Here is a 12,466-nt window from a genome sequence, read left to right as displayed (position 1 = left end):
ACTCTCAGGAACTGGTATCATCTGTCTTATAAAAGCTTTATTTTCTTTAACTCAATTGATCTTAAAAAAAAAAAAACCCTTTTTGGGAATTCCCTGGTGGTCTACTGGTTAGGACTCAGGTGCTTAAGCCCAGGTTCAAGCCCTAGTCAGGGAACTAAGATCTTGTGTGCCATACTACACAGCCAAAAAAAATTTTTTTAATCCCTTTTCTCATGAAGCTTTCATAAATTTGCACCAACCACTATTTCAGTTAAGAAAGTTTTCCTTGTTACGTAATGATGTGCATATTTACAACTTGTATAGCCAACCAAAAGAACCCACTGGTGTTGCTGCCACACACACCTTCGGTCTCCGCTTCGGAGCCTCCCGTGCTAAAGGACCGCCACCGCTCCTTTGCTCGGGCGAGACAGATGTCAAAGAGCTCTGGAAGAAAAGCCTTCGGTAAGTTATCACGTGCACACACATGTCTTCCCAGCACACCAGAGAATACACTGCCGCCTCGTTCAGATAACTAAAGTTCAACCACAGACTCCACGCTTATTATAGCTACTTCCTCCCTTCTGGCCAGAAGGCACTTCTGTTTTCTAAAGACATCACCATATACAAAGAAATACACAAAACGCCACTATGCCTGGTGTTCATTACACCACCCATCCGTAAAGCTATTTCGTTTTGGTATGTTTGATGAGGCTGTGGCCTCACTAGACTCTGAGCTCCGGGGTGAGACTGTGAGGGCCTCTGGTCACATCTGAATCCAGAACAACAGCACTGGACTGACACAGGCCAGGACACTCAGTGAGCACACGACTGATGAGCAAAGCAGGAAACAAGCAGCAAACCAGCTGGCTTCAAATAAAGCACGATGGAACCGCTACCCCCGGCCCAGTCTTCCTGAACCTGTTGCCTGAAAGTGCAGGAGGGGTGAAGGCAACACAGGCAGAAGTTTCAAAAATGAATATTCTCAGTGGCAGCAAAGCAGCGAGACATCTCTCACAAGACAACCGTCAGGTCTTCATATCTGGGACGTACTTATTCAGCCATTCTTCTCTTTGGGTAGTCTGGCAACAGGGAAATAACTCGAGCTCACAAATCTCACTGCCGTACGCAGACCTCCACGCCCCACCCTTCCTCAAAGACTGAACCCAGAGACACCTCCGAGCCTCTGCTGTGCCCATCCAGCCCCCACACCTCGCAGCTGCTCTGGCTCCAACACTGCCCAGCCACTGGCTGCCCTGGATCAGGAACAGTCACTGAGACTTAACGGCTGCTACCGAGAGAATTCCTACCGCTTTATTCTTTCCTTCAATACTTCTGGAATATAAAGCAGAGCACAACTGCCTCCCAGACAGTGAATGCTATTTTTAAAAACATAAGTCAAATTCTAGTAACACTACTGTGTCGTAACAGGCTAAATTCTGATTACCAACCTTCTTCTAACCTTGTGAAGGAAGGACCTGACTTAAAATCTACGCTCGTCTGTAAGGGCAGAACAACTGTGAAACGTAACATCGCATTAACGTCATAGTAACCTGGAAGGCAGCGAGCGTCTGAACTCAGCTGCTTATGGGACAAACCTGGGGATGTGCTGAGCCGGAGGCCACAGGGTCTGGGGCGCCCCTGCCCACTCTGCTTCCAGGAGGCAGGCAGAGCTGCTCATCTTGGCAGGAGGTGGAGGAAAACCAGCACGTGGCCGCTGGCCACTGGGAGCCGCTCCCCAGTGAGGCGCCCGACAGTTACAGCGCAGACGCGGGCAGCCCTGGGGAACACAGGGCAAAGGGCAGTTTCCACAACACCACCACGCTTTAGCTGGCGTGCATTTGTAGGGAGAGAGGGAGTTCGAACAGTGACCCCACCTTCTTCCTGGAGGAGCTTCAAAGTACAAGGCTAACTCCCTCAAGAGTGAAGGCAACGGTACTACCAGGCTGACCCTCAGTGAGTTTCCAATCGCATAGCTGCAGAAACAGCAAAACCTTGGGGTTTCCCAAATCGCAGCATGGGCTTCAGCGTTAGCTGCCTAACCTGTCGGGGTGGCTGACTTCCTCAGAAGGGAAACAAGGCCGACAGTCCCTGCCCCTCAGACCGCTGTCAACATTCACCACGACACGAGAAAGGGCCTATCCGATGCCTGGCCTCAAGAGGGGACTTCAAGCTCATCAGTGCAGTCACGGAGGCTTCAACACACAGCCAATCTCGAGATTAAGGAGGACCCAATAAGGTGGCATTCACACTCATCCATCTGCTCCTTCATTCACCCAGCAAACACTTCCTGAGAGCCTGACTGTGCAGAGAGGTTGTGCAGGCCTTCAGGTGATGAGAGGGACAGCATGAGGCCCCACCCTGCTGAGCGCCAAGCGAGGTCGGCAACTGACTTCAGGCAGCTAGCTACACAAGAAAGACACAATTTAAATAAAACTGGCCAATATCGAGATTTACGCAGACTGTCAAGGCATGGAACTGATTAATTAAGCCATTTCGCCTGATACACTATGATATAGACTATGGAGGATTTTAATTTAAATGAAATCAGTGCAGCCAACGGTGAGAACAGAAAATTAAATAGAATACACATACCCAGAGTATGCTGCATTGCGCCCAGCTGGCTTAGAGCTGTTGACACGTTTAGAAGTTCTCAGGAACAGGGACTGAGACAAATTGTCGTCCATTCTCCAAACACTGACTTTTGGGGAAGCTTTTGTGAAACCATTTCCACAAGTAAATGTTACACATCTTTTCACCTACAGATGTTAAGTTTTGGGCAGGTATGGACTAACAACAACAAAAAAATGGAACTCTGAGGAGATGACAAAGAAAAGAACCAGTAACCATCCACCCAACCAGCTGTCACTACTCAAGAGGAAGAACACTGCTGGCCAGGGCTGAAATCGCAGTATAAGATCGGTATCTTACAAAATAAAACTTACAACAACAGTATGAACCCCGGCCACAGAGAAGCTACAAACCAATCTATTTTACACTCAAGGGCCTTCAAGAGGGTAAAAAGAAAAAGCCAGCCACCACCAACACTACAAGCTGGCCACTAACACAGAGAAGGCGAGGAAAGAGTTCCTGGCCTGGGCAGGCTGCAGACAGAGAGGAAAGTTGATATTACTTTTATCAACAACCATCAGTAGAATTAAGGACAAGTAAGAGAATAAACACAAATGAATTCCCGACAAGAAAACACCCCCCCAAAAAAAACTGATCTAGAACATCGCAGGTCTAACTGTAGAATACGTTTATTCCAGACTGCAGACAGAGAGGAAGGGAGGAAAGTAACGAGTCCTGCTTCCCAGGCACTTCATTGTGAGCCTGAGCTCCTGGGGTCGGTTCCACTCTGGGTCACGGCGTGCAAAGCGCTGGACAGCGAGGGAGTGAAGCAGCGGACGCCCTCACGGAAGAAAAGCTCGCCCGAGCCGTACGAGGGCGTGCGGCGGGGCAAACAGCCCCGAGAAAGCAGGGTCCAGGCACTTCCTGGTGGTCGGTGGCTAGGACTCGGGGCTTTCACTGCTATGGACCAGGGTTCCATCCCTAGTCTGGGAACTAAGATCTCACAAGCTGCGCAGCATGGCACCTCCAAAAAATGAGGGTACAGAGCTCCCCTCCCTCTGGACTGAAGCTACTAGACCCTCAAGGACCCGGCGGTAGCACAGCGTGCTGTCCCCACTAAGCTGCTTATATAAAAGACGCCAGGGCCGGGTGGGATCACAAGCCCTACAAACACAGCACCTCCACAAAGAGAAACACCCCACACACACCGTTTTCCCGTCCCCCTTGAGGCTTGCTTTCCACACAGCTCTAGGAGAGATCCTGGCGTGACTCAGCCCACCAATGTTCCCCCCCATGTGTCAGGGAGGATGACCGGCCCAGGAGGGAGGCGGGTGTCGGCTCTGAGCCACCAGATGACTGAGGCACCCGGGGTGCACCCGGGGTCACTAATGCACCGCCTCCCGGAGGGCACGCTGGCCTCTTGAAAGACACGGCTTCGTGGCAACGGCTGCCTTTCTTCCTGAGCAGGCACATGGGGTGAGAGACGCCCCGGGACCGAGGGCGGGCTCCCCGGGCTGAGGACCACGTGAGCCACTCACCGTGGGTGATGTTTAACTCGTTGCCAATGGCTAAGCTCCAGACCTTGCCTCTCACGCTGGGAGGGATTCCCTGCCACCACAAATCTCGAACTTTTCTAGAGCACCACCTGGACGAAAAAGGAAGCATGAGTTCGTGAGTTTGTTCTCAGTGAAGAAACACTTGTCTGCCCACATGCTTACCCCTAAGCCACAGAAGTGTATGTCACAGCCCTGGCCTCAGGGGGCTCACAGGTCAACGATCCGTACAGACCAGGAGACTAGTGACTGCCTCCCACTGAGCAGTGACCAGGCCACGCACACTGCAGGCACTGCTCATGCAGAGACGGGCACCAGCAACCACAGGGGCCCAGGGCTCTGTGCTGAAGCCGGAGTCTGCCTGACAGTAGCATTCCGAGCAAATGAAGAGCGGGAAGGGCGTTCCGAGTGCGAAGCACAGCAACAAGAGACGACCTGGCCTGCTCCGGGAACCGCACCCAGCTGGGCAAACACCTGCGGGGGGTGGGGGGGGGGGGCACCACCGCAGAGCGGCAGCGGACGGGCAGACCCCAGGGCCCCGAGACGGGAGCCGCCCACCACCACACTGCTGCACGTGGGCGAAGCGCTCGGCAACGACTGCCGGACTCTACGGCCAGAGCCCGCGAACTCACACCGCTCTGAGCTGCACAGAGGCGCTGCATCTGCTGTGCACAGTGAACACACACTGCTAACAGACGGGGACAAGCGCGAAGGTGCCGAAGACTCAACACAGCGCTTCTGAGCACGGGCTGAGGGTGGAGGAGCACGGGCTGAGGGTGGAGGAGCACGGGTGAGGGTGGAGAGGAGCACGGGCTGAGGGTGCGAGGAGCACGGGCTGAGGGTGGAGAGGAGCACGGGCTGAGGGTGGAGGAGCACGGGCTGAGGGTGCGAGGAGCACGGGCTGAGGGTGCGAGGAGCACGGGCTGAGGGTGGAGGAGCACGGGCTGAGGGTGCGAGGAGCACGGGCTGAGGGTGCGAGGAGCACGGGCTGAGGGTGGAGAGGAGCACGGGCTGAGGGTGGAGGAGCACGGGTGAGGGTGGAGAGGAGCACGGGCTGAGGGTGCGAGGAGCACAGGCTGAGGGTGGAGAGGAGCACGGGCTGAGGGTGGAGGAGCACGGGCTGAGGGTGGAGAGGAGCACGGGCTGAGGGTGGAGGAGCACGGGCTGAGGGTGGAGAGGAGCACGGGCTGAGGGTGGAGGAGCACGGGCTGAGGGTGGAGAGGAGCACGGGCTGAGGGTGGAGGAGCACGGGCTGAGGGTGGAGAGGAGCACGGGCTGAGGGTGGAGGAGCACGGGCTGAGGGTGGAGGAGCACGGGCTGAGGGTGGAGGAGCACGGGCTGAGGGTGGAGAGGAGCACGGGCTGAGGGTGGAGGAGCACGGGCTGAGGGTGGAGAGGAGCACGGGCTGAGGGTGGAGAGGAGCACGGGCTGAGGGTGGAGGAGCACGGGCTGAGGGTGCGAGGAGCACGGGCTGAGGGTGGAGGAGCACGGGCTGAGGGTGGAGAGGAGCACGGGCTGAGGGTGGAGGAGCACGGGCTGAGGGTGGAGGAGCACGGGCTGAGGGTGGAGGAGCACGGGCTGAGGGTGGAGGAGCACGGGCTGAGGGTGGAGAGGAGCACGGGCTGAGGGTGGAGGAGCACGGGCTGAGGGTGGAGAGGAGCACGGGCTGAGGGTGGAGGAGCACGGGCTGAGGGTGGAGGAGCACGGGCTGAGGGTGGAGAGGAGCACGGGCTGAGGGTGGAGGAGCACGGGCTGAGGGTGGAGAGGAGCACGGGCTGAGGGTGGAGGAGCACGGGCTGAGGGTGGAGAGGAGCACGGGCTGAGGGTGGAGGAGCACGGGCTGAGGGTGGAGAGGAGCACGGGCTGAGGGTGCGAGGAGCACGGGGTGAGGGTGGAGGAGCACGGGCTGAGGGTGGAGGAGCACGGGCTGAGGGTGGAGGAGCACGGGCTGAGGGTGGAGGAGCACGGGTGAGGGTGGAGAGGAGCACGGGTGAGGGTGCGAGGAGCACGGGCTGAGGGTGGAGAGGAGCACGGGCTGAGGGTGGAGGAGCACGGGCTGAGGGTGGAGGAGCACGGGCTGAGGGTGGAGGAGCACGGGCTGAGGGTGGAGAGGAGCACGGGCTGAGGGTGGAGGAGCACGGGCTGAGGGTGGAGGAGCACGGGCTGAGGGTGCGAGGAGCACGGGCTGAGGGTGGAGGAGCACGGGTGAGGGTGGAGAGGAGCACGGGCTGAGGGTGGAGGAGCACGGGCTGAGGGTGCAGAAGGCACAGCCCCACCCTCACCCGAGCCCCCGGAGCAAACCCCTTCTCCTCTCTCATTCAGCGCCCTCCTCCCTAAGGCCAAGATGATGAAACCTCCCCTTACACAGAGGGCCAGAGAGGATTAAGTGGGGAGGTCACAAAGGCTGCCACCGCACAGCCTGGCACCCAGCGCGGGTCCGTAAGCGGCAGTTCTCGTGTGCACGCGCGCCTCTGGATGCCATCAAGCATCAGGCAGTGCGCGACGGGCCAGGCTGGGCCCTGCCACCACGTGGGGAGACAGTCCGGGCTTTTGAAGACCTCAACTCTTGTTACGGGGCCCCATTTGGGAAGAGGTGCTTTCTGACCATGTCTGAGGAAAACAGGCTCTGGGTGCAGCGTGTCTTCCCGGCGGAGAGCCCAGAGTGATCTCCCCCAACCCCACTCCCAGCGACGAAAGTGAGTGACAGCCAGCTAAGTGCCCAAGCAAGCCCCCAGCTTCCTGACCCACAGTTCAGGCTGAAGGGAAGGGAAAAGGAACTGGCATCCAAGCCTCTCCACAGCTCCAGCTGATGTGGGGAGGCCCAAAAGGAGCCACCAGCCTCTGCGCGTGGGCCTGGGACTGCTGTCCCTCCACACACCGGCCCCAGGACTGCCGTCCACACGCTGGTCCCCAGCCATCCACACCGGGCCCCAGGAAGCCATCTGCACGCCGGCCCCTAGCCATCCTAAAGATGCACTGTGCGTCTTCAGACAGAAAGAAGACAGCAGCTGAAGGACTCGAGTCGTCCCCGACTCCTGGAGGCCATCATCAGAGCAGCTCCGGCACCCCGGCTCCCTCAGAGGACAGACACTCGAGCAGACGGTACAGTGTACCCGGGGGTGTTCTGTGGGCACCTGGAGCCAGGGCCAGGGCAGAAAAGGCTTCTCCAAGGAAGATTGAGCTTTAAAGAACAACATGCTCACTGGACAAGGAGATACGGGGCAAGAGCACTGAGACAGCAAGACGAGAACATGCGATGGCCCCGAGCCTCCCCAAGGGAAAGACTCGCCCAAGCAAAGGAGAGGCGAAAGGCAAGGCCACAGGGAAAGGGACAGCTGTGCCACGCACGGGAGGCCTGTCAGCTAAGCCACGAAATTCACATCCTACACTGGAGTCACAGGAGGCTGCTGCAGTGTTAAGTGTGGAAGTGACACACGTTTGTGCCATAGACTGCTGAGGACAAGACGAGGTGGAGGGGGCGGGAGAGGAGGGCTGTCAGAGCGCCCGTGGGAGGAACAAGGCTAGACCGAGGCAGGGGAAGGAGACCACGCGTCTCAGACTTATCAGGCAACTTCATCAAAGGCGGCGAGGCCAGCTACGCTTAATACAGCTGCTTCCCATAAATTCTGCCAAGAAACGACATGCCGTCTAGGGTGTCTGTGACGTCAGAGCTTACATTGTTTCCCAGTTGGGCAAAATCTCGTTGTTCCAAGTGAGGACCGCATTTCCAATACTTTCTTCCAGTCTGCATCTTTCTTCCAGCTGCTTTTTCCTCCTCTGGGCTTCTTTCAGCTCTAGACATCACAATTAACAAGAAGAAAACATCTGTTAGCTGATATCCACTGATTCCCGGCTGGGTGACTCTTCTCAAAGAGTCAGGCTGCAACACACCAGGAAGACAGCACTGAAGCATAGTGTTTAAGACCTGACCTGGTTCATCTCTCAGCTTAGGAAGTCTAGAAACCTTCAGTGTTATTTACCATTCAGTCAGCTTTTTGTAACACACATGTCGTATAACATGTATACAGAAAAGAACTCAGACAAGAACACGGCAAACCTATCACGTGACAGACAAACCCATGAAGTTCCCACCCCAACCAGGAGACTGGACAGCAACAGGCGCCAGAAGCTCTGTGCTCCTTTACCCAATCCCCCTTCCAATGGAACCTGCAACCTCGCCCCTCACAGCTTAAGAATAACTCTGAATATGTAACAGCAACTGAGAAATACCACGCATTTTCATTTACATATACCTTTCGGGGGGTAAAATACGCAAAACATAAAATGTACCACTTCATCCCCATTGAGCGTGCAGTTCAGTGGCATGAGGTACATTCACGTTGTTATGCAACCATCGCGGCCACCTTCCAACTGGAACTCTGTCCCCACAAAACACCCACTTCCCATCTACCCCTTTACCGGTCCCCAGCCCCTGGCAACCTCCAGTCTAATTTCTGTGTCTGTGAATCTGACTATTCTATTGGGTTGGCCAAAGAAGCTCATTTGGGTTTTTCTGTTGGAACTTTGGCCAGCCCAACGGATGCCTCACATAGGTGGGACCGTACAGAATATATCCTTTTGTGCCTGGTTTGTTTCACTTAGAACAATGTCTTCAAGCTTCATGTTGTAGCACGTGTCAGAACTTCGTTCCTTTTTAAGGCTGGACAATATTCTGTTGCACGGGCAGACCATGTCATTTTATTATATACACTTCCTAAATATCGAAGAATCATAGGGTGTTCAGGTGTCACGCGGCACTTTAACAAGTCCCAACACACCTCCTTCTAAGTGAGGAGAACTGAGCCCACGGAGGGCAGAGAGCCGCCTCCCCATCCCTGCGAGCTAAAGCTTTGCCCACCCTAGTACTTCCATCCTACACAAGCTCTTTCCTCGTGTAAATTCAAAGTATTACCTCAAATAAAGTTACCAGGAATGAACAGTTAGCAGGAATGTACATTTTTGATGAAAAATTATAAATTTCAAAATATTAAAGGCATTCACCAAAGTTCCGGTTCTAAAGCTTCAAAATGTAAAGAGAAAACACCTAGGAAGACACAAACTCTCGTGCTGCCTTACATAACCAAACATGTGTGAATTCCATTACCTCGTTTTTTGGCCTGAACCACCATTTCTTCATACTGTTGCCTGTGTTTCTGAGCTTCTTCAGCTGGCTTCGCTGGGAGATTTCTTGATAGGAAAAAAAAAAAAAAAAAAGATTTTCCACCATTTCAAGTATTAAAGAGAAACTTGGAGCATCATTTCAAGTATTAAAGGGAAACTTGGAGCATCATTTACTAAAAAAATGAGAAGCTCAAAGATGAAAGCTACCTTTGTTAGATGATAAAGACACAGCTCTTTTAAAACCTAAAAATGTATTTTTTTTTTAACAAAGTAAAATAAAGCTCGTTTTTAAAAACTTGAAATCTGAAGGTTAGCAGAAAGAAGAAAATAGCAATTACCCACAATTCCAATAGAGATAAACACTTAAATCTTTTCGTGTCTTTTTTCACCCCAGGTCTCCAAAGAAACTTTGATTTGACCACGTGCACTAATCACTGTCAACAGTCACCGGTGAAGCGCTCTAATGGCGTATATTACATGTATGCATGAATCTACTCCCTGGCCGGTTTTCCAAGTGTCCAAGTTTCACACTAGCTTTGCGGTTCGTCCGTCTTAGATCTGTCTCTATATACATGCACACACACACACAGATTCACAGAGCAATTCTAAACATCTAAATGTGGAGGACAACTTCGAACTCTGGTTAAAATAATGAATGGCACGTTCTCTTTCTGAAGCGTGCTGGTGCCTCTGCTGGCCCTGGAGAACCGGGCGGGCGGCCATGTCTGGCTGGTATGTGCCTCGCAGCGTCCCCTGCGCTTCCCATGCTGAGCGGAATGACCGTCTCTACTGCAGGGCAACAGCTCGCGTCTCAGGGAGTGTCACAAGGGCTGAGCTTCACAGGGTGGCAGCTGTCACCCACAGTCCCTAAGTCCCTACCTACCTCTGAGTTCGCCGTGTCAGAGTTTCTCTTCCCATCTACCCATACATCCACAATGTCCAACGACCAAAAATTAACATTGGAAGACACATATTGCTTCTTCAGACTTCATCAATTTTAAATGTCAGGGTTGGCAGGGACCTTAGAAATTCTAGCTCAGCGTTTTACAATCTCTCTTAAGGAAAAAACAAACAAACAAACAAACAAACTGTGGAATCTTTCTGTTCAAAAACAGGGTTCTATGGAAACCTGACGCTTAACTAGAGATAACCTCTGGCCTGGTACAATGGAGCAATCCCTTTATCTAACTAGGGTCTCCAAACACGATCCGCAGGCCAGTCACCAAAACCAATCTCCTCGTCAGTTTGAGGCAAACCAGAGGTTGGAGGGGAAGACCCTTGCTAAGGCTCACCCAGCCCGTTTACTGCAGCACATCCCAGAAACCAGCAGGCTAGTCCAGGCACTGTTCTGCCATTGTCTGGGGTGCCTCCGAAACACCCTCTTCAGGGTATTCGCTCTGCTGTTTCGTACAGTTACAAGCCAGTCTATATAACAGTTCTGCAAGTGTTTAGACATGCTAAATTAAAAAGTCACTTGAACAGAAAATCCGGGTTAAAACTTCTAGGTCAGGGCTTCCTTGGTGGCTCGGTGGTAAAGAATCTGCTGCCAACGCAGGAGACTCGGGCTCAACCCCTGATCCGGGGAAGATCCACATGCCACGCAGCAGCCACCCCTCTGTGCCACAGCTACTGGGTCTGTGCCCTAGAGCCCGGGAGCCGCAACAAGGGAAGTCACCGCAGTGAGAAGCTGGCATCCTGCAATGAGAGAGGAGCTTCTGCTCTCCACATCTAGGGAAAAAAGCCTGAGCAGCGACGAAGACCCAGGAGAGCCACAAATAAAAATTAATTAATTAAAAAAAACACTTCCATGTTACATGAAACTTTTCCGAATCAGTCACACTATCATACAGAATACACATTAGCACAGGGGACGAAGAGGGAACCCGTGTTTTTAGTAAGTGTTGTGCTAACTTGTTCTTTCCCTCAGGACCCAGTCCTTTGCTAATGAAACAGCGACCAGCAAGCGGACTGATCCCCCAGAACAAACTCTCTACAGACTCTCGTTCAGACTCACGCTGGTCTGTCCTCCAGGATGAGTGCGGTGGTGGAGAGAGGCTCAAAGTCAAGATTCTTCCTCACATTCTGCTTCGGAGAGGGAGGCTTACTAGGTCGTCCAGCCTTGTCTTCATATTCCTAGGACAAAGAGACCAGGGATAACTCCAGGCCCGGCCAATTCTGAGGTTACGAAGCCCTTTCCAAAGTAAGAAAGCTGTTTTGTTACGAAATTGTCAAGTCCTTTAAGTTGACTTTGAGGATGACATACTGAAAATATTTCTTGCTCTAAGAAGGAAAAACTGCCAATGAAAGGGTTCCTACAGCTCTGCTGTTCAGGTCATCACTTCATGGGGACTGTGGGCTTTCCGCACTGGTAGGGAAGTCACTAAAGATCTCATCATTCCAGCTGCCCCTCAGAGGGACCACAAACACTGACTCAGGCCTCCTATGTGTCTTCTGGGTAAGAGGCGTGGATTCTGTCTTCTGGACATGGTAAATTTGAAATGATTGTTGCAGTGGCCACCAGGAAGCTCAGAGTCAGAGTGACAGCCAATTCTGGCACTCCTCTGAACCCCCGGCTTCATCTCCCACTCCCATCCTAAATTTCTAATGCATTTCCATTTATCCCACTGCATTTTATCGATTTTTGTTAACTTTTCAAATCTTTTCCAATATGAGGAAGGAGTTATAAAGTTCTTGCTTGCAGGTGCTTAAAGCTGTTTCATTTTCTTAAAGCAGAAACATCAAAAAAAGAAATTCTTTAACACCTTTGTGTGAAGCCATCATTGCCAGTTGGTACAGAAATAATTGTGCCATGCCCTGGAAATCTTGGAGCAGCCTCCACACCTCCAGGTCACTAATCTGTCCTATGAACTGCAACCACAAAACCTCAGTCACACCTGGTGACCCACATTCCAAACACCCAACCAGCAGAGTTCAGGAGAGCCAAGTGACCTGGGCCAAAGAGCCCAGTTTCTAAAGTTCTGTGTGTATCCTTGTGTGCATGGGTGCATGCTAAGTCACTCAGTCACACTGACGCTCTGCAACCCTGTGGATTGTAGCCTGCTGGGCTCCTCTGTCCATGGGATTCTCCAGGCAAGAACAGTGCAGTGGGTTGCCATGGCCTCCTCCTCTGCACCCTTAGCCTTCTGCAAAAATAAAAACCAGCATTTTCTTGTTGTCTATTACAGACAAGGCTCTCAGGACTCTACCTTAAGTGAAGGCCACCTAGCTGGGAAGGTAGGGTAGAA

The 12,466-nt window shown here is 53.0% G+C and overlaps 1 protein-coding gene across 2 annotated transcripts in view; it reads right to left on the bottom strand.

Moving 5' to 3' along the window:
• Positions 1-12,466, bottom strand: part of TBC1D14 (TBC1 domain family member 14) — a 105,356-nt gene that overhangs the window by 25,598 nt on the left and 67,292 nt on the right. For both annotated transcript variants that reach the window (XM_068974778.1, XM_068974779.1), the window contains 5 exons: positions 11,236-11,354; positions 9,205-9,287; positions 7,777-7,894; positions 4,086-4,192; positions 343-423 (listed from right to left, as the gene is read on the bottom strand). In XM_068974778.1, coding sequence (XP_068830879.1) covers positions 343-423; positions 4,086-4,192; positions 7,777-7,894; positions 9,205-9,287; positions 11,236-11,354 — 508 coding nt within the window. The remainder of the gene's footprint in view (positions 1-342; positions 424-4,085; positions 4,193-7,776; positions 7,895-9,204; positions 9,288-11,235; positions 11,355-12,466) is intronic.

The sequence above is a fragment of the Capricornis sumatraensis genome, chromosome 7, assembly GCF_032405125.1.
Source record: "Capricornis sumatraensis isolate serow.1 chromosome 7, serow.2, whole genome shotgun sequence".
Classification (NCBI taxonomy): Eukaryota; Metazoa; Chordata; class Mammalia; order Artiodactyla; family Bovidae; genus Capricornis; species Capricornis sumatraensis.
Note: the sequence above shows the minus strand (reverse complement) of the source record. Positions and strands in the feature narration are given on the sequence as shown.